At 38.6% G+C, this 19406-nt stretch overlaps 1 protein-coding gene across 1 annotated transcript in view; it reads left to right on the top strand.

The window, feature by feature from the left end:
• Window positions 1–19406, top strand: part of Rab2 (RAS oncogene family member Rab2) — a 92982-nt gene that overhangs the window by 41071 nt on the left and 32505 nt on the right. The window contains exon 3 of the mRNA XM_067145909.2: window positions 13147–13214. Within this exon, the coding sequence (XP_067002010.1) occupies window positions 13147–13214 (68 nt within the window). The remainder of the gene's footprint in view (window positions 1–13146; window positions 13215–19406) is intronic.

Raw genomic sequence — 19406 nt, 5'->3', positions numbered from 1 at the left:
ATGTTTAAGTAGGGTAGCATCCTGCTTCATGAATTACACTTGAGGAAGTGGAAAGGATGGTAAATAAACTCCTTTGTCATAAAGCAGCAGGGATAGATGAAATTAGACCTGAAATGGTGAAGTTTAGTGGTAAGGCAGGGATGAAATGGCTTCATAGAGTAGTAAGATTAGTATGGAGTGTTGGTATGGTACCTTGAGATTGGACAACAGCAGTAATTGCACCTATCTATAAGCAAGGGAACAGGAAGGATTGCAACAACTATTGAGGTATCTCATTGCTTAGTATACCAGGCAAAGTATTCACTGGCATCTTGGAAGGGAGGGTGCGATCAGTCGTTGAGAGGAAGTTGGATGAAAACCAGTGTGGTTTCAGACCACAGAGAGGCTGTCAGGATCAGATTTTCAGTATGCGCCAGGTAATTGAAAAATGCTATGAGAGGAATAGGCAGTTGTGTTTGTTTCGTAGATCTAGAGAAAGCATATGACAGGTTACAAGTTACAAGTAACAACTCTCATTATTGTTCCGTATTGAAGATGACGTTAGGCATAGATATCAAGGATAATTTAATTAAAAAAACACCTATTCAATACTTTCCATTAAACATTAAACATGGAAAGTAATGAATAGGTGTTTTTATTAAACTATCCTTGATATCTATGCCTAATATGACAGGTTACCGAGGGAAAAGATGTTTGCCATACTGGGAGACTATGGAATTAAAGGTAGATTATTAAAATCAATCATAGGCATTTATGTTGACAATTGGGCTTCAGTGAGAATTGATGGTAGAATGAGTTTTTGGTTCAGGGGACTTTCAGGGGTTAGACAAGGCTGTAATCTTTCACGTTTGTTGTTCATAGTTTACATGGATCATCTGCTGAAAGGTATAAAATGGCAGGGGGGGATTCAGTTAGGTGGAAATGTAGTAAGCAGTCTGGCCTATGCTGACGATTTGGTCTTAATGGCAGATTGTGCCGAAAGTCTGCAGTCTAATATCTTGAAACTTGAAAATAGGTGCAATAAGTATGATATGAAAATTGGCCTTTCGAAGACTAAATTGATGTCAGTAGGTAAGAAATTCAACAGAATTGAATGTGAGCTGGAACAGGTCGATAATTTCAAGTATTTAGGTTGTGTGTTCTCCCAGGATAGTAATATAGTAAGTGAGATTGAATCAAGGTGTAGTAAAGCTAATGCAGTGAGCTCGCAGTTGCGATCAGCAGTATTCTGTAAGAAGGAAGTCAGCTCCCAGACGAAACTATCTTTACGTCGGTCTGTTTTCAGACCAACTTTGCTTTACGGGAGCAAAAGCTGGGTGGACTCAGGTTATCTTATTCATAAGCTATAAGTAACAGACATAGAAGTAGCGAGGATGATTGCTGGTACAAACAGGTGAGAACAATGGCAGGAGGGTACTTAAAATGAGGAGATAAAGGCTAATTTAGGAATGAACTCGATGGATGATGCTGTACGCATAAACAGGCTTCGGTGGTGGGGTCATGTGAGGTGAATGGAGGAGGATAGATTACCTAAACCGAGCTCGATACCTGCAGTCGCTTAAGTGCGACCAGTATCCAGTAATCGGGAGATAGTGGGTTCGAGCCCCACTGTCGGCAGCCCTGAAGATGGTTTTCCGTGGTTTCCCATTTTCACCCCAGGCAAATGCCGGGGCTGTACCTTAAGGCCACGGCCGCTTCCTTCCACTTCCTAAACCTTTCCTCTCCCATCGTCGCCATAAGACCTATCTGTGTCGGTGCGACGTAAAGCAAAATAGCAATAAATAAATAAATAAATAAATAAATAAATAAAAGATTACCTAGGAGAGTAATGGTCTCTGTTATGGAGGGTAAGAGAAGTAGAGGTCGACCAAGACAACGATGGTTAGACTTAGTTTGTAACGATTTAAAGATAAGAGGTATAGAACTAAATGAGGCCACAGCACTAGTTGCAAGTAGAGTATTGTGGCGACATTTAGTAAATGCACAGAGGCTTGCAGGCTGAACGGTGAAAGGCATAACAGTCTGTAATAATGTATGTGTGTAAGATGTATGAGGTTCTATTGGTTCCAACTTGGACTAGGAATTCTCCTTATATCATAGGAAGAATCCATGATATTAAGAAGTCGCATGGTTTTGCCTACGTTCAATTTCTGTATCAGAAATATTGGACCGTAAGCAAGACAGACACCCTCTGCGCCGACCTGCTTATGAGCTTCAGCTGGATTTGTTTCGGCATGAAATAGTGGTGTTCATTTTACTCTTTTGACTGATCACTGTGTTATTAAAATCAACTGGGATTGCTTCGGCACGAAATAGTGTTAATTTTTTTGCCTGTGGTCATTGTGTTAGTTGTTTTTATATCTTTAGGACTTAATTTTTGCACTGCTTTGCTGATTGGCTGTTGACACTTCAGATGTGTTGAAACTGGTCCCAAATGAACAGGTTGTAACTTCTATTTTTTTCAACTTAACAACGGAGTAGTGAAAGGTGGATCCTTCCTTCTATTTGATATTGAAATATAGAACTCAATAGAAGCATCTGGTCTTTGTATTCAGACCAGCATCTTATACTTTTAATGTGCAACTTTAGAATATTCACTAGAAAAAAAAGGGAAATATTTTAATCATCATTGTAGAAAATCATTGTGATATTATTTTTACAGTCTAATTGCAACATATGTAAACTTGAAATTATATTTTTCATTTGTCAGTACAACATAATTTTATCTATCAACATTTCATCCACTCCACCATTTCATATGTATAAAACCGCATCACATACACAGTTCACTCTTTTAATTTTTATTTCCACAACGAAATTTTGTTTTAGTACATCGGCAAATCATAGGGTCGAAACTAGTCCCTTGTTAACATATTGTAATCTATTTATAGACATTGCAATTATTGTACAGTATCGAGTAGGTGGAATAAACTTTATAAAATTATATGTAATCTTAATTCAATACAGAACCAATAATGAAATTTATAACCTCAAGAAATGCTCAGAAAATTTCAGTCTACAAATCTCCTTCTGGAAAACCAAGGTTGTGCAACCACTGCAACCTTCAGAATTTGAACACAAAAGTTTGCACATTCGAAAAAGTAACTGAGTTTCGATATCTCGGAGAAATTGTAGTACCAACCGGAAAAGAACAGAAGGCCCTTGAGGTCCGCATCCATAAAATGAAGAGAGCCCTCGGCCGAAGGCAAAACATTTACACATTGTCACCATAAGGCCTATCTGTGTCGGTGCGATGCAAAGCCACTAGCAAAAAAAACCTTTATATACCTGCCAACTTTCCCGATTTAGGTGGGAGACTCCCAATTTTCGACATTATTTCCCGCCTCCCGATTACTCTATTATTTTTCCCGATTTTAGCTTATTTTTCGTGTTGAACTTCACACATTTTTTTTCAAATCCTGCCATTTCAGCTTTTATACGCCAGTGGCCGGAAGTCCTTCGCTCATTGGTCACTTTCAAATGAAATATCGATTGCACGAATCTGCGTTGTTTATTGAAACCTGCATATCACAACGCATATATCGACTGTCAATCTCTTGTTCTCGCATACTATGTTCGTGTTCGTTCACATCAGTCCAATTTATTCTAGAAACTAGTCGCTAGATTTCTAGTGTTTTTGTAATTTCGTGACAGAATTTCAAAGTGACTTTTCTAGAGATTTTAAGAGCCATTTTAATTTTAATTTATTACTTGATAAAAAAGGCATTGCGCTTTGCATAATCGTACGGGCGCTTAATGCAGTATATTAATCTGTGCATTTGCTAAGTAATGGCATCTAAGTGCATGACTGATTCACACTGTGGTGCATCAGTTCATACTATTTTCAGATGGCTTATCAGAGACTGATCATTTCACACACATACTTCTGTGAGGGAATAAAGATGTATAAATTTTAGCCTTGTAGCTTCATGTAGCAACAGTCGGATTTTGAGACATTGTAATATATGCCATAGTACTCCTGTATTCCGCAAAACATGTAGAAATAAGCAGTTTTGACCAATTGTAACTTCTGATTTTTCCTGATTTTCATATCAAAATATCCTGATTTTTGGTTTTGTAAAGTTCGTAAAGTTGGCATTTACAACAAAAAATGCCTCTCACCAGTGGCGGCTCGTGACCAAATTTTCAGGGGGTTCACAACAAAATTTGTGTTCACGTCTCAAATATACCAAAGTGGAATGCAAATAAGTACAAAATCACTTACTTAAATCATTTCACTAGAAGTTCGTTGTACGGTTGCTGGAACCCTTATAACCGAGGATGCATTTTCCCGAGACTAATCTGTGAGTGTATGTTGTTGTTTGAGTCATCAGTCCATAGACTGGTTTGATGCAGCTCTCCATGCCACCCTATCGTGCTAACCTTTTCATTTCTGCGTAACTATTGCATCCTACATCTGCTCTAATCTGCTTGTCATATTCATACCTTGGTCTACCACTACCGTTCTTACCGCCTACACTTCCTTCAAAAACCAACTGAACAAGTCCTGGGTGTCTTAAGATGTGTCCTATCATTCTATCTCTTCTTCTCGTCAAATTTAGCCAAATCATCTCCTCTCACCAATTCGATTCAGTATCTCTTCATTCGTGATTCGATCTATCCATTTCACCTTCAGCATTCTTCTGTAACACCACATTTCAAAAGCTTCTATTCTCTTTCTTTCTGAGCTAGTTATCGTCCATGTTTCACTTCCATACAATGCCACGCTCCACACGAAAGTCTTCAAAAACATCTTTCTAATTCCGATATCAATGTTTGAAGTGAGCAAATTTCTTAAGAAAGCTCTTCCTTGCTTGTGCTAGTCTGCATTTTATGTCCTCCTTACTTCTGCCATCGTTAGTTATTTTACTACCGAAGTAACAATATTCATCTACTTCCTTTAAGACTTCATTTCCTAATCTAATATTTCCTGCATCACCTGCCTTCGTTCGACTGCACTCCATTACTTTTGTTTTGGACTTATTTATTTTCATCTTGTACTCCTTACCCAAGACTTTATCCATACCATTCAGCAACTTCTCGAGATCTTCTGCAGTCTCAGAATAAATAACAATATCATCGGCAAATCTCAAGGTTTCGATTTCCTCTCCTTGGACTGTGATTCCCTTTCCAAATTTGTCTTTGATTTCCTTTACTGTCTGTTCTATGTAAACATTGAAAAGGAGAGGGGACAAACTGCAACCTTGCCGCACTCCTTTCTGGATTGCTGCTTCTTTTTCAAAGCCCTCGATTCTTATCACTGCAGACTGATTTTTATACAGATTGTAGATAATTCTTCGTTCTCGGTATCTGATCCCTATCATCCTCAGAATCATAAATAGCTTGGTCCAATCAACATTATCAAATGCCTTTTCTAGATCTACGAATGCCATGTATGTGGGCTTGTCCTTCTTGATTTGATCCTCTAAGATCAGACGTAAAGTCAGGATTGCTTCACGTGTTCCTGCATTTCTTCTGAAGCCAAATTGATCTTCTCCCAACTCAGCTTCAACTCGTTTTTCCATTCTTCTGTAAATAATGCGTGTTAAAATTTTGCAGGCATGAGATACTAAACTAATGGTGCGGTAGTTTAGTAGTGTATAAGAAAAGTAAAATAACAACTGCGGGGCTGAGTCGCTCAGGAGTTCACTGAGGCTCTGGCTTTCTGATCCCGCGATTAAGAACACCTGCTCAGAATTAGCTACTAGCGCAATCTTCCGGCGATGTAATGCAACAGTAACTTTGGGAGCTGTGGTCAACAGTAACAGGGGTGGAGGGGGACCCTTGTTGTCAACAGTAATACTATCTCTGGTTTGAGTGTGGTTGTAGACGGAAAGGCACATTCCTTACCATGCTCCTCGCTTATGGATATATCTGTGCATAAACCATGACGTCATCTCCATACGCATGCGTATAGTCTTAAGGCTCGTAGCAAAATCTCCAGTGTGCTCCCTGGCATTGTCATTCGAAACGAACAGCTGTCAGTGTAACGGAGCTTCGATGCTTTCGATCGATTGACGAAATCAGGTCGATAAAACGAAACAATTTTGAATTGCCGGTATCCACGAATGCATGAATATGAGTTAGAACTGGGTGTTCACGTTCTCATGTGCTCCTGAGAGCCCACCGCCACTGCCTCTCACTCTTCACCAAAATTCGACGTTAAAACACCGTGATCAAACCTGAAATACTATACGCGTGTGTTACACTGGATCTTCACAGAAAAACAGTAGACATCCTGAAAGAGGAATGTAAAATCATCAGAAAAATTCTCAGCGCAAAACTGACTGATGAAGGATACAGACTGCAATCTTGTACAAAAACTGAGGAGCACTCATACCTTGCGGCCGACATCAGAAAAAGACACCTGAAATTTTACAGAATTTCTCTTCCAGAAAAGAGTCTGACAAGAATCTTACTAGAAGTAGCAGAAAACATCAAAACAAATAGGTGGACATCGGAAATCCACCAAGACCTGGGAAAATCAGGAATCAAAGTGGCCAACATCGCAGACCGAACCTGCTACAGAACGAAAATCAAGTGGGAAGTAGTGTCAGAGAGAAACCACAAGAAGGCAGGAGCCAAGTGGACAGAAGAACGAAGAACCACGATGAGAGAAAAACTGAAGGCTGCCTGGCAAATAAGGAAATGCGCAGCTTCTAAGTGAGCTTTGCTTGATCAGTTTTCTGGTCTTTTTTTAATCTAATAATAATAATAATAATAATAAAACCCAATATCATAATCTGTGGTCTCAGCTACCATTTGCAGGCATTTTAATTGGATGCCATCTGGCTCTCTGCTGGTCTATTTTGTTGTTCCATTTTACTCTAGGCTTTCTAGATGGCAGATTAAACCGAATCTGTCTGGGCGTCTATGGCTGAGTTTTTAATGAAATTTTTTTCGGGTACACACCAAATGTGTCACCAGTGATCTTTTATGTACCAACGTTGTACGAGATGGAGCGTCGAATGGACTTTCTTCCACTCTTCAAAAATCCAATTTTCCCACTAACATCTCTGTTCATTTACTACATTCACTTGTTATTCCATAATAATCTTACTGTTAAAATTAACATGTTCTTAGGATTTCGTCAAGAGTGATCTTTGCTTTGATATGGCTGATGATGACCCCTAAATGGGTCGAAACTAGTTCCATGTAATTTTAAAATATTGTGAATATATTTTGTATTGAATAGGTGGAAACCTTTACTGTGTTGTTACTCATATGTTATTCTCAGTTCAGTACGGACCAACAACATGAAATTTATAACCCTTAATACAATATAGGCTATACATAATTGTATTCACGCTGAGAAAAATGGTAGTTTAGGGGAAGGCCTAAAATTTAATCCTCAAATATTTATTAGTGGTCGTATCTGCACGAGAATTGGTATGCAAAGTCGGGCAATAAGTCGATATAATCTACGCCATCAATAATTTTATTCACACTGAATGAAATGGTAGTTTAGGGGAAGGCCTGAAATGTAATTCTCAAATAAGTTATTTGTTATTTGTGGTCGTATCGATAAATACTACATAACTAACATAACTTTAGTTATGTCGTTAGTTAGTAGTAGTTATGTAAGAAGTTATTAAATTTTCGATTACTTATGTCTTATACATACTGCATATAATCACAGAGATATTTATGAATTTGGATTTTTGTTACTAAGTCCATATCAGCGCCGAGTCACGAGAAAATGGGTAAACAATTTAGTAAAAATAGGTATGTAAAGTCTGAGAATAAGGAACTACAGTCTACGATATAAATAATTTTGTAAGACTCCCTAATATCACAGAGTCGAAAGAAAACTAATGTGAAGACCTGCAATATAGAAAGCTCATAAACTTTATCAACAATAACATTACATTGACCATTGTTTGTTGTGATGTGCTTTTTGTCTTCTGTTTCCACTCATCCCTGATAGATAGGATTACTGCAGCGTACTGAGTTTTTTAAATTTGCTTTACGTCGCACCGACACAGGTAGGTCTTATGGCGACGATGGGATAGGAAAGGAATAGAGTTGTGAAGGAAGTGGCCTAGGCTTTAATTAAGGTACAGTCTGGTGTGACTGGTGTGAAAATGGGAAACCACGGAATACCATCTTCGGGGATGCAGGCAGTGGGGTTCGAATCCACTATCTCCCGGATGCAAGCTCACAGCTGCGCACCTCTAACCACACGGCCAACTCGCCTGGTCGTACCGAGTGTAACAGCCTGCCTGTGTATTGGTGGGAAGTAGCTGGGGAGTTGGATAACTTCCTTCTTTAGCATGCCATTCCTCTGGTTTATACATTTTCTGATATTACTGGTACATAACACACTGGTTCATCATAGCATTCGAGCTATTCAATCCCTACTCTGAGGCACTGATTGGAATGAATAGTGTGCAAATTTAACGGAATAATGACGGAGGAGTGTTCAGGGCTGTCTGCAACCTGGTTATTCCAGCTCTGGAACTTTGGACTGTTAGATCGGCACCGTAGTACTGTTCGTTGAAAGTGAGAAAGTGTGGGGGTTTTTCATTTGTTCAAGTATTTTATATGATAACATTGCTTTCAGTCGCAATATTCCTACTTACGTTTTTGTAATGACCTATGTTGAATTCAGTTAGGAAAACCACCAAGTCTGTCTTTTTGAGAATCCCGTAGCGAAGCACGGGTACATCAGCTAGTCAATCAATAATTTTGTAATCCATGAGGAACTCCTTATAGGACAAAGATATAACTGTCAGACTGAGTGGCTCAGATGGTAGAAATGCTGGTATTCTGAGCCCAGGTTTGCAGGTTTCATCCCCAGTTCAGTCTGGTTGTACAGTAAAACACTGATAAATCAAAAACCTGTGTAATTTAAAGTTTTAGTCTGTTTCCTCACATTCAGGGACACAATCAGTACCTCTGTGATTTGAAATCGAGGCAACAAAACATCTGTAAATAAAATGTTCTCAAGCAGGCCCTTTGTAAATCATGTACAGTATGTCTGAACTTTTTGAATGACTGGTAGGCATTAGTCATGCTCCCTCCATGGGACATTTCATGCTTGGCGACAAGAACATCAATACATTTTCATGTAATATGCCTAATCAAGTGGCATAATTAACTGCATGTGTTCAAATTTCATAACCAATATGATATGGATTCCAACAGATTTAAAAGCTGGTACGTTACAGTGTTTCATCTGGAAATTTGTCAGTATTTTAAAATTGAAAATACCAAAGTTTTCATTTTAAAGTCCTTTTCAGTGGAATTTCACAAACTCAGAATGTTTTAAAATGTACCTATAGGAATGAAAAACAATTAAAACACTTGCTTTGCAGTTTTAAGGAAACACCAATTGCCGAGTATTGGTGAGAAGCGGAGGTTGTTCGAAGAAGTGAAAAGAGGTTCAAAATGAGAGAAGGAGATTGCGGCTAAATTTGAGCTCCACTGAGCTCTATAGCTGCAGTTGCTTAAGTGCGGCCAGTATCCAGTATTTGGGAGATAGTGGGTTCAAACCCCACTGTCAGCAGCCCTGAGTATGGTTTTCCGTGGTTTTCCATTTTCACACCGGGCAAATGCTGGGGCTGTACCTTAATTGAAGCCATGGCTGCTTCCTTCCCACTCCTAGTCCTTTCCTCTCCCATTGTCGCCTTAAGACCTTTCTGTATCTGTGCAAGTTGTAAATTACCAATCGGTAATAAATGTGAAAAATGTTGTATCAGTCAGTCAGCCATATGGAGATGAAAATGATGATAGTGAGGGCCGGAAAGAGAAGGAGGAATCTTAAACAGAACCTCCAGCATCGGTTAAAAAGGTAAGAGCAGGTATTTCCACGCTGCAAAACCATCTTGAAGAGTCTAGTGATGTTGTGGGCAATGTATTTTCTGCTACAGGTAAGAGCAGCTATTACCACACTGCAAAACTATCTTGAAGTGTCTAGCGATGTTATGGACAATGTATTTTCTTCTACTGTCACAATCAAAATCAAAATGCGGAAGTTTCTCACCATGAAGCAGTCTAAAATTATACACTTTGTAAATTCAAATTAGCCGTAGAGGTAGTATTTAGCAAGGTATGGGAAACCACGGAAAACATCGTCAGGGCTGCCGACAGTAGGGTTCGAACCCACGATCTCCCGAATACTGGATACTGGCCGCACTTAAGCGACTGCAGCTATCGAGCTCGGTTATCAAAGTTTTAATATGTATATTTGAAGGGGCTCAAATATGCCACCCTCATATTGGTAGATTACAGATACATAAAAGAAATTGTTCCAGGGCAGTAGTTTGGCACATCTGCATCTCCAAAAACAATAAAAATGTCATTAATAAGAGGTAAAGCCAATATTATTATTGTTGTTGTTGTTGTTGTTATTATTTCACATCTTTCTGCTAAGAAGTGGAAGAATGAATATTGAATGAAATGCCAAAATGGAACAATATTATCCTTCTGTGTCAGTTTTTAAATCTGTTATTTGTGGTTATGGCTCTGATCAGCATATAGAATTCCTCAAGTACAAGAAGATGGAAATGTTTGCCATGTTTATAACTCAAAAATCTGGGACCATGCATGCTGGTGCATCAATGAAACTATAACAAGTTTTTGGTATTTCTGTGGATTTCTAATATCGATACTTAGTGCTAGTATTCTTACAAAACTGTAATAGCCAATACAAGCATTATTGGAACAATGATTACAAGATTTGAGAAGAGCTCCTAAATTGGTGCCCCTTATCACTTTTCTACATGGATGTGTATTAGCTTGAGGGAGAGTGCTGCGAACCATTATGTACTGTACTCGAGCCAGGTTGACTGACCACTGATAAGATAACAGATGAGAACAGAATGTTGTAGAGGAAAACAAATTATTTGTCATTCAGAGGTATGCCTTTTGTTATCTTGGTATAAATTCTCTCAATTTATGCCATGTTTATAGTTTCTGTGGTAAGCTATCTTTACTTCTAGTCCTTTTGATCTGTTTTCTCCCTGGTATACTTGATCACTCCCTTGTTATTAAAAAACCTGCATGTTTCATCTGAAGCTGATTCATTATAAATTATGCTGTAGATTAATAATCCCTACCATAGAAGTAGGCCATAATTAGAAAAGTATTTATAATTGTCTTTATATTACATATTATATATATTTTCAGTTAGCCAGTACTTAAAATATATTTTTAATTGTTTATTTATGTTTGTATGCATTATTTTGTTGCATACATGAGAGGACTTCTTCAAACCATAAATGTATGGTGGAATGCCAAAAAAAAAAAAATTATATATGTCTGTAACATCCTGTGTACATTTGTTTGCCTTTCCTTAAAATAACTAAAAAATAAAAGGTATGTAAGAGCACAATTTTTCAAAAAAAAAAAAAAAAAAAAATTGGTAGGTCAAGGGGTTAATGTTAAGAAGAGTGGAACTAAACAAGGGTACAGAGCTAGTTGCAAGTAGGGGATTATGGAGGCATTCAATTATTTCACTGAAGCTTACAGACTGAATGCTGAGAGACATAACAGTCTAATGAAGATGAACGTGAATCTATCCAACTTGTTAGCTCGGAGTAAAATTGGCTGAACCTCTGTGGGTGGGGGACGCAGATGAAGAATACATCCACGGTATCCCCTGCCTGTCGTAAGAGGCGACTAAAATGGGCGACCAAGGGATGATCAAATTAGAACTATGATACTACTTGTAATTAGTACCATCACGCAGGGAACACCATGGTTTATTTAAGAAAATAAATGTATTGATTACGTGGAATTTTTCTTTCCATTTATGACGATTGGGAACACCATGGGTCGCTTTTACTTGCACGTAGTGCCACTATGTTAGGTAACAAATACGTTTGTGATTAGTAACAACAGTGTGTGTTGCCGGCTTCTACAGTACCTGTGATTAGTACCACTTTAGGAGTGACACCATGATTCTGGCTCGCCTATGATTAGTACCCACTGTGTAAGGAACACCAAGGGATAGTGCAGGCCCCTGTGGTTAGTACACGTATGTGATGAACACCATACGTTCGCGTTGCCTGTAAATGGCGCCTCAGTGTGCGAACCACCATAGGTCTGTATTCCATGTGCGAATTTCATTACCTGTGAGTAGTACCACACTGTGTGGAATGCTGCAAGTCTACACTCCTTTTGATTAGTACCGGAATATGACAACTACCATAGTTCTACTTTCCTAGCAATAAGTATCATTACACAGGGTTGATGACTAGAGTTTTGGACCCCTTTAAACTAAAAGCATCATCGTTTCAGTATTATGCTATAGACTCAGTCTCTTGGTCAGTAATACTATTGTTTCACATCAGTTTCTGTGAATGCGAGACATTTCGGGTCAGATCCACTGATTGTTTTAAGTTTATATCCATCCATTCATTCTTCGTCCTCACGTTTTGAATTCTGGTCTGGGGAGGATTTTGGACTTTTAATTTGTCATTCCATACCATTAGGGGCTGATGACCTAGATGTTAGGCCCCTTTAAACAACAAGCATCATCATTATCAAAACTGGCTGAGAGGTTATATACTGTATAACTTCATAGCATGGATTTGAAGGGCTCTGAAATGTTTTTTTGTTTAGTACTGCAATGTGGCAAGTATGAGGATTAGGTACTCATTACCTCTCTGTGTGGCTGTACATCTGGGCTTCATTATTAATAATCTTGACCATGATGGTCGGGATTGGATCCGTATTGACTTGGTAACAGTAAATATGTTGGAAGATAGTCCGCCTAGTCAATACTATTCAAGGTGAAAGGTAAATAAATGAATAGTATTGACTAGGCGGACTATCTTCCAACATATTTACTGCATCTGGGCTTCATCATGTAAAACAGATTTTATTTACGTAACAAAAGAAAGTAATACCAATACATAAAATTCTGTAATGTGATATTTCATCTAACTTCAGTATAGTACAATAGTGGTCTGGTTTTCTCTATTACAGGGAATCCATGGCCTGTTATGTACTATCTATAAAGCCTCATTTCCTGTAGAATTAAGTCATATTATATAGACAATTGTTTGTTCCTTTCCATATTTCTTGTAGAGTTAATATAGTAATGAATATAGTTTGGTATTATGTAGAACATGAATGACATTAGTAATTAGTTTTCAGTATGTGAAAGCTGATTGTTCAATAATTTTCTCTCTTTAACAGGTGTTGAATTTGGAGCACGCATGATTACAATAGATGGCAAGCAAATCAAGTTGCAAATATGGGATACGGTAAGTTGTACTTTGAAAAAAAAATTACAGTTTTAGGTTGGGTATTTGTTAAGGTTGGATTTGTTACACTGTTAGAACTGCATCAGTGTTTTTAGCTTTCTGTGTTGTCTTAACCCTCTTGGAGCCAAGAGCCGATCTAGTCGGCCGCTCCCCATCAGCTGGAAGAGGCCAGAGCTCCGCCTCCACTCTACTACTGTAAAGTGCCAGGCCGTTTTCAGTAGAAATACATGTATTTTAAAATTCGCGTATATCTACCGGTGTATAGCAAATACCGGCATGAAATTGTCTACATATCGACTACGTAGAATAAGAAACTGGTTTGGACTGATATAACAAGACAAAGACGTTTTATTATTGATTTATAGTTGTCGATAACGTTTATTTTTAGGAAGAGAGAAATATTTTCGCACTTTCTCTCTCAAAATCTACTTTGAAAAAATAATTTACGATACAAACGAATATACGTAATTATGTATAATGTATTTCTAAATACAATTCTATAACTAATTTGAACGAGAAAGATAAAAACATAAAAAATAAAAATTCAAACATATGTCACTAATAAAAACAAGACAATTTTACTCACCGATAAAATTTGCGTGTATGTATCGAGGTTTGGCAAATACTGACAATAAATTTTCTACGTGCGGACAACACAGTATTAAAATAATTCTGAATTATTAAATAAGTAAAAAAATAGTAGTTGATATTATAGTTTTTGTTTTCAGAAAAAATAGTTTCTCGTTTTCGGTTGTAGTATATATTAGAAAAATAACTTTACATCATCATCATCATCTTCCTTCCAAGTATTGGGCCATGTGACCCGTTACGGTCTTGCATTTTACTTTTTGCAAGACTTGAAAGCAGTCAAATGTCCTTCCGACGGGTTGCTAGCCTGAAGGAAGTAAGACCATTGGTGGGGCTGCCACCTCTCAGCTAATGGACTAGCTGAAATCACAGCATTTCCTCCATAATGGATGTAACGGTTATACCGCCGTGACTCTGTCAACAGGGCTGGGAACAGGTTTTCATCTCGGGAAGGTGAGGTTGGCCTTTGGGCAGGAGAGGTTATGTCATAATCATCATCATCATCCTTCCAAGTACTGGGCCATGTGGCCCGTTACGGTCTTGCATTTTCTTTCCATCGCTTCATTGGACGTCCTATAGATCTCTGTCCTCTTGGCTGATAGCGTAGGATCTCCTTTGGTAGTCTTCCAGATTCCATCCTTTGAACATGACGTTTCCAGTTTTCTTGGTAATCATAGATGTAATTGATTACTGATTTCACATTCAGTCCCTTAAGCACATCTTCATTTCTTATACGATCCCATTTCGTATAGCCTGCTGTTCTGCGCATGAATGTCATTTCACGTGCTGTAATTCTGGAAATGTCTTGAGTTCTTATTGTCCATGCCTCACTGCCGTAGCAAAGGGTTGGTCTGGCTAAAGTGTTATAAAGACGTAAGCGAGTGTGTTTCTGGACAAGAGATGGCTTCATGATATGATTTATGATTCCTGTTGTTCTGGTAAATTTGGTTATTTTTGCCGAGATATCAATTTCTCCTTGGTAAGATAAATTGTATCCCAGATAATTGAATTCGTTGACTCTTTCCAAAATTTTATTATCTAAACAGATTTTACTCGGGATAGGGTCCTTCCCCTTAAAGGCCATTATTTTGCTCTTTTGTGGTGAAATGATCATGTCGAATTTTGAAGAGACTTTCTGTAGATTAAATACTGACCACTGAAGATCATCTTCTGATGATGCTACCATTGCAACATCATCAGCAAAGAGTATGGCATCTAGATGTGTGAGATATCTGCTGACTGGGATTGATCCATGCCTTTCATGCCTCCATTCCTGTATTATGTTGTTCATATAGATTATGAACAGCAAAGGAGAAAGTCCACAACCTTGTCTCACACCTCTGCTGATCGGTTTCCATTCAGTCTGATGATTACCTAACTTTATTGCAATAAGGTTGTCACTGTACATGTTGTATATGTTATCTATTAACTGTTGTGGGACATTATCTTCTGCTAAGATATTAAGAAGTCTGTTCCTGTTAACTAGGTCAAAGGCTTTCTTAAAATCAACAAATGCTATGTGAGTTTCCAAGTTAAATTCCCTGCGTTTTTCGACTAAGATTTTCAAGGTAAAGTAAGCATCAGCACATGAGCGCCCCTTTCGAAATCCATGTTGTTCATTTCCAATCACATTTTCATAATATCTGAATAATTTTTCTCTGACAATATTTGAGTAAATTTTGTAACCTGAGTTGAGTATACTTATCCCTCTGTAATTTCCACAATCTTTCACACTGCCCTTCTTATGAAGAGGAATAACTATAGCTTTTTGCCAATTCTCTGGTGGTCTGTTGCCATTCCAAATTAAATTGATGAATTTGAGAAATCTTTGCTTGAAGATGTCAGTGGAATACTTGAATAATTCTGCATTTATTGAATCTTCTCCAGATGCTTTTCCATTTCTAAGTTTTCTGAGTATTAGCTCCAGTTCTTTGAGTGTAATGGTTTCCGAAGACTTGTTAAGAGATGTTGGCAGAAGAAATGGCTCAATATTTGAACCTCTCCAAAGGTTCCAGAAATAAATGAGCCACTCCGTTAGAGGTATTGCATTAATGCGTATGTCTTCTTTTACATCATTATTTAGTTTCTTGAGTATTTTATAGGTCTGTGGTTGTGGTCTTGTTATATCAGTCTCCAGTTGTGAAACAAAGTTTTCCCAACTCTTTCTGTGCTTTTTCCGCACTTCCCTTTTTGCTATTGCTCTCTTGTGGTGATACTCTATTTTATCTTCTAATTTGCCAGTTGACAAAAATTTTTTATAAGCATTTCTTTTGTCTGAAATAACCTTTTCAATCTCTTCATCCCAGATTCTTAAACCCTTTTTCCTCTGCCATTTTTTCTTAACTCCCAAACTCTCAAAAGCAGATTGCTTTAAAATTGAACACAAATTAGACCACTCCATTTCCACGTTGTCACTAACTGGTGTCATCTGTGTAAGTTCATTAAGTCTGTTCTGGTACAGCCATACCATCTAGGCCTCAGACGAATAGGTGCTACTAATAGATAACAGAATTTACGATATTAAGAAATGTATGGCACTAAATCCGTGATTTGCTTTGACCTACTAAGCGACCGCTGTTCAGTTCGGTACCTGCAGTTTACGAGGTGAATCATGGTCAGTGAGACAGATCCTCTTAGTAATTATTCTTGGTTTTCCAGACCGGGGTCCTTTCACCCTCAGATATCTCCTCAATTTCAATCACTTAGGGCCACTTAGATTGAGTGAACCTCGAACCAACCCTCAGGACCAGGCGAAAATTCTTGACCTGGGCGGGAATCGAACCCATGACCTCCGGGTGAGAGGCAGGCACGCTACACTTGGCCCGCGGAGACCGGCATTTAGGTAACAATAGAGGACTATATGTGACTATAAGGTTTAGCAGAGAGTAAGTGAAAAGTAAATTGAAGTGTGTTATGGGCGGAGAATCAGACGGTAGGGCATGTTTAGGTCCAAGAACTTCCTTGAAGGAGACAGGAGGTTGAGGAATGTTGTCGGGTTCATTGGGACAAATTTCCACAAAATGTTCTCCAGAGACATCATCATCGTATTCGTTATCACTAGTTTCATCTACCACCATATTCAGAGTAGCTTTAGTGCTGTTAGACACAATTAAACGTCTCTTCTTTAGCTGGGGTGATTCCGCGGACGTGTCCGGTATAATTTCGTCGCTACTCTCTGAACTAAATTCCATATCTCTATCCGATAAACCATCAGCGTTAACTTCGCACTGTTCTAAATACTGCATTAATTTGTCATCAATACCTGCAGAAAAATTATCACGTGAATAACATGCCATTTTCCTGTCACAAATCCACTCACTGCAAGGAGCAATCTCTTACTGACCAGTTAGCGGTATTTGTAAACACAGGAAACGACTCTTGTGAAAGGTATAACACCCTCTTAGAATTGCCAAAGCAAGGCCAGGCACACAATAACGTGCAGCCCCTTTACTACAGGTTGTAACAAAAGTATGCACTTCACTATAGGTTGCCTCAAAATTACGTATATCACAGAATTTTAAGCCGGCCGATATAATCGGCTTTGGCAACTTCCGACTGGATTGTTAACGGCCGACCAGGTCGGCTCTGGCAATTTAAAGGGTGGATGCTTGCACTACCGCCTGGCACCAAGAGAGTTAATTTTGCTTAACCTCTTGTGCATTTAGATTATCAGCTGGTGGATGTACAAAACTGCCAACCACATATCCCATAAAAGATGCATAATATATCTATACATATAAAATAAGAGTTTTGTCTGTACATTGCTCAGAATTTGAAAAGAATGGTATTTCTGTATCGGTCATATCCATAGTAACAAGGAATTGCACTTTTTACTTTTCCATAATTTCTGTCTGTCTGTAGGTATGTACATGCATCACGAGAAAATGGCTGAAGGAAATTTAATGAAAATCCGTCTGTGAAGTCAGGGAATGAGCCACTACAATCTACGCTGTAAATCATTGTACTCACGCTGAGTGAAATTGTAGTTTAGGGAAAGGCCTACGATTTAATTCTCAAATATTTATATTATTAGTGGTCCTCTCGATAAATACTACATAACTAAAGTTATTTAGAATTAAATTTCCAATCATTTATGTCGTACATTGTTACCATACAGGTTCTGATAACACAGATATTCATGAATTTGTATTTTTGTTGCCAAGTCCATATCGACGCCAAGCCAGGAGAAAATGGGTTAACAGAATTTAATGAAAGTCGGTATAGAGAGTTGGGGAATAAGACACTACAGTCTAAGTTATAAACAATTGTATTCACCCTGGATGAAATTGTAGTTAAGCGGAAGGCACCTAAAATTTAATTTTTAAATACCTATGTTATTGGTCCTATCGAAAAGTACTACATAACAAAAGTTATAGAGAATTATTTCCGACCATTTGTGTTTTATTCAGATTTACCTCACCAACTATGATAAGAGTGGTATTTCAGAGTTAGAAGAAAACTAAATGTGAAGGCCTACAATATTGAAAGTGCATAACATTAATCAACAATAACATTTACATTGACCATTGTTTGTTGTGATGTTCTTTGTCTCTTATGCTGCTGCTCAACTCCGATAGATGGGATTACTGCTGCGTACCAGGTATAACAGCCCGATTGAATATTGGTGGGAAATAGCTGAGGCGTTAGAAAACTTTCTTCTTTAGCATGTCATTCCTCTGGTTCATACATTTTCTGATACCGTACTGCTGATACGTAACACACTGGTTCATCATAGTATCTAGCTATTCGATCCCTACTCTGACGCACTGCTTTGAATGAGCATTGTGCACACTTAAGGTAGAGCCTCACTTAGTAGTAGTAGTAGTAGACCTGGTCTCAAATTACAATTTAGGCATATTCCAAATTATAACACCACAGTTCACTAAATAACTCAAAATTCAACCCTGAGAAGAGCTGTCCACGATACTCCCAAGTGGCGCGTCCTAGGTGGCGGATAGGGGGGTCCTAACTGGCTTGCCGGCGGACTTGAGGGAAATAAAATACCTCTCGCGGACCAAACACACTACCCCCTGCGGGTGGGGGACGCACATGTAGAATACACCCGTGGTATCCCCTGCCTGTCGTAAGAGGCGACTAAAAGGGGTCCAAGGTGCTCTCAACGTGTGAGTGTAGATTGGCGACCACGGGGCACTTAGCTGAGTCTTGGCATTGCTTCCACTTACTTGTGCCAGGCTCCTCACTTTCGTCTATACTGTCCGACCTCCCTTGGTCAACTCTTGTTCTTTTCCGACCCCGATGGTATTAGAGCATTCGAGGCCTAGGGAGTCTCTCATTTTCACGCCCTTTGTGGCCCTTACCTTTCATCGTGCGTTACTTCATTTTTCGAAGTGACGGATCCCTTCTTCTTTTTTCTCTCTCTCTACCCCCTGTGGATGGGGGACACAGACGAAAAATACACCCACGGTATCCCCTGCCTGTCGTGAGAGGCGACTAAAAGGGGCGACCAAGGGATGATTGAATTAGAACCATGAAACTCTTTTTGATTCGTACCATCACGTGGGGAACACCTTGGGTTGCCTGTACTTGCGAGTAGTACCACTATATTAGTTACGAAATAAGTTTGTGATTAGTAGCAGCAGAAGA

This window comes from Anabrus simplex, chromosome 4 (assembly GCF_040414725.1).
Source record: "Anabrus simplex isolate iqAnaSimp1 chromosome 4, ASM4041472v1, whole genome shotgun sequence".
NCBI classification, from domain to species: Eukaryota; Metazoa; Arthropoda; class Insecta; order Orthoptera; family Tettigoniidae; genus Anabrus; species Anabrus simplex.
This window is presented reverse-complemented; position numbering and strand designations above follow the sequence as displayed.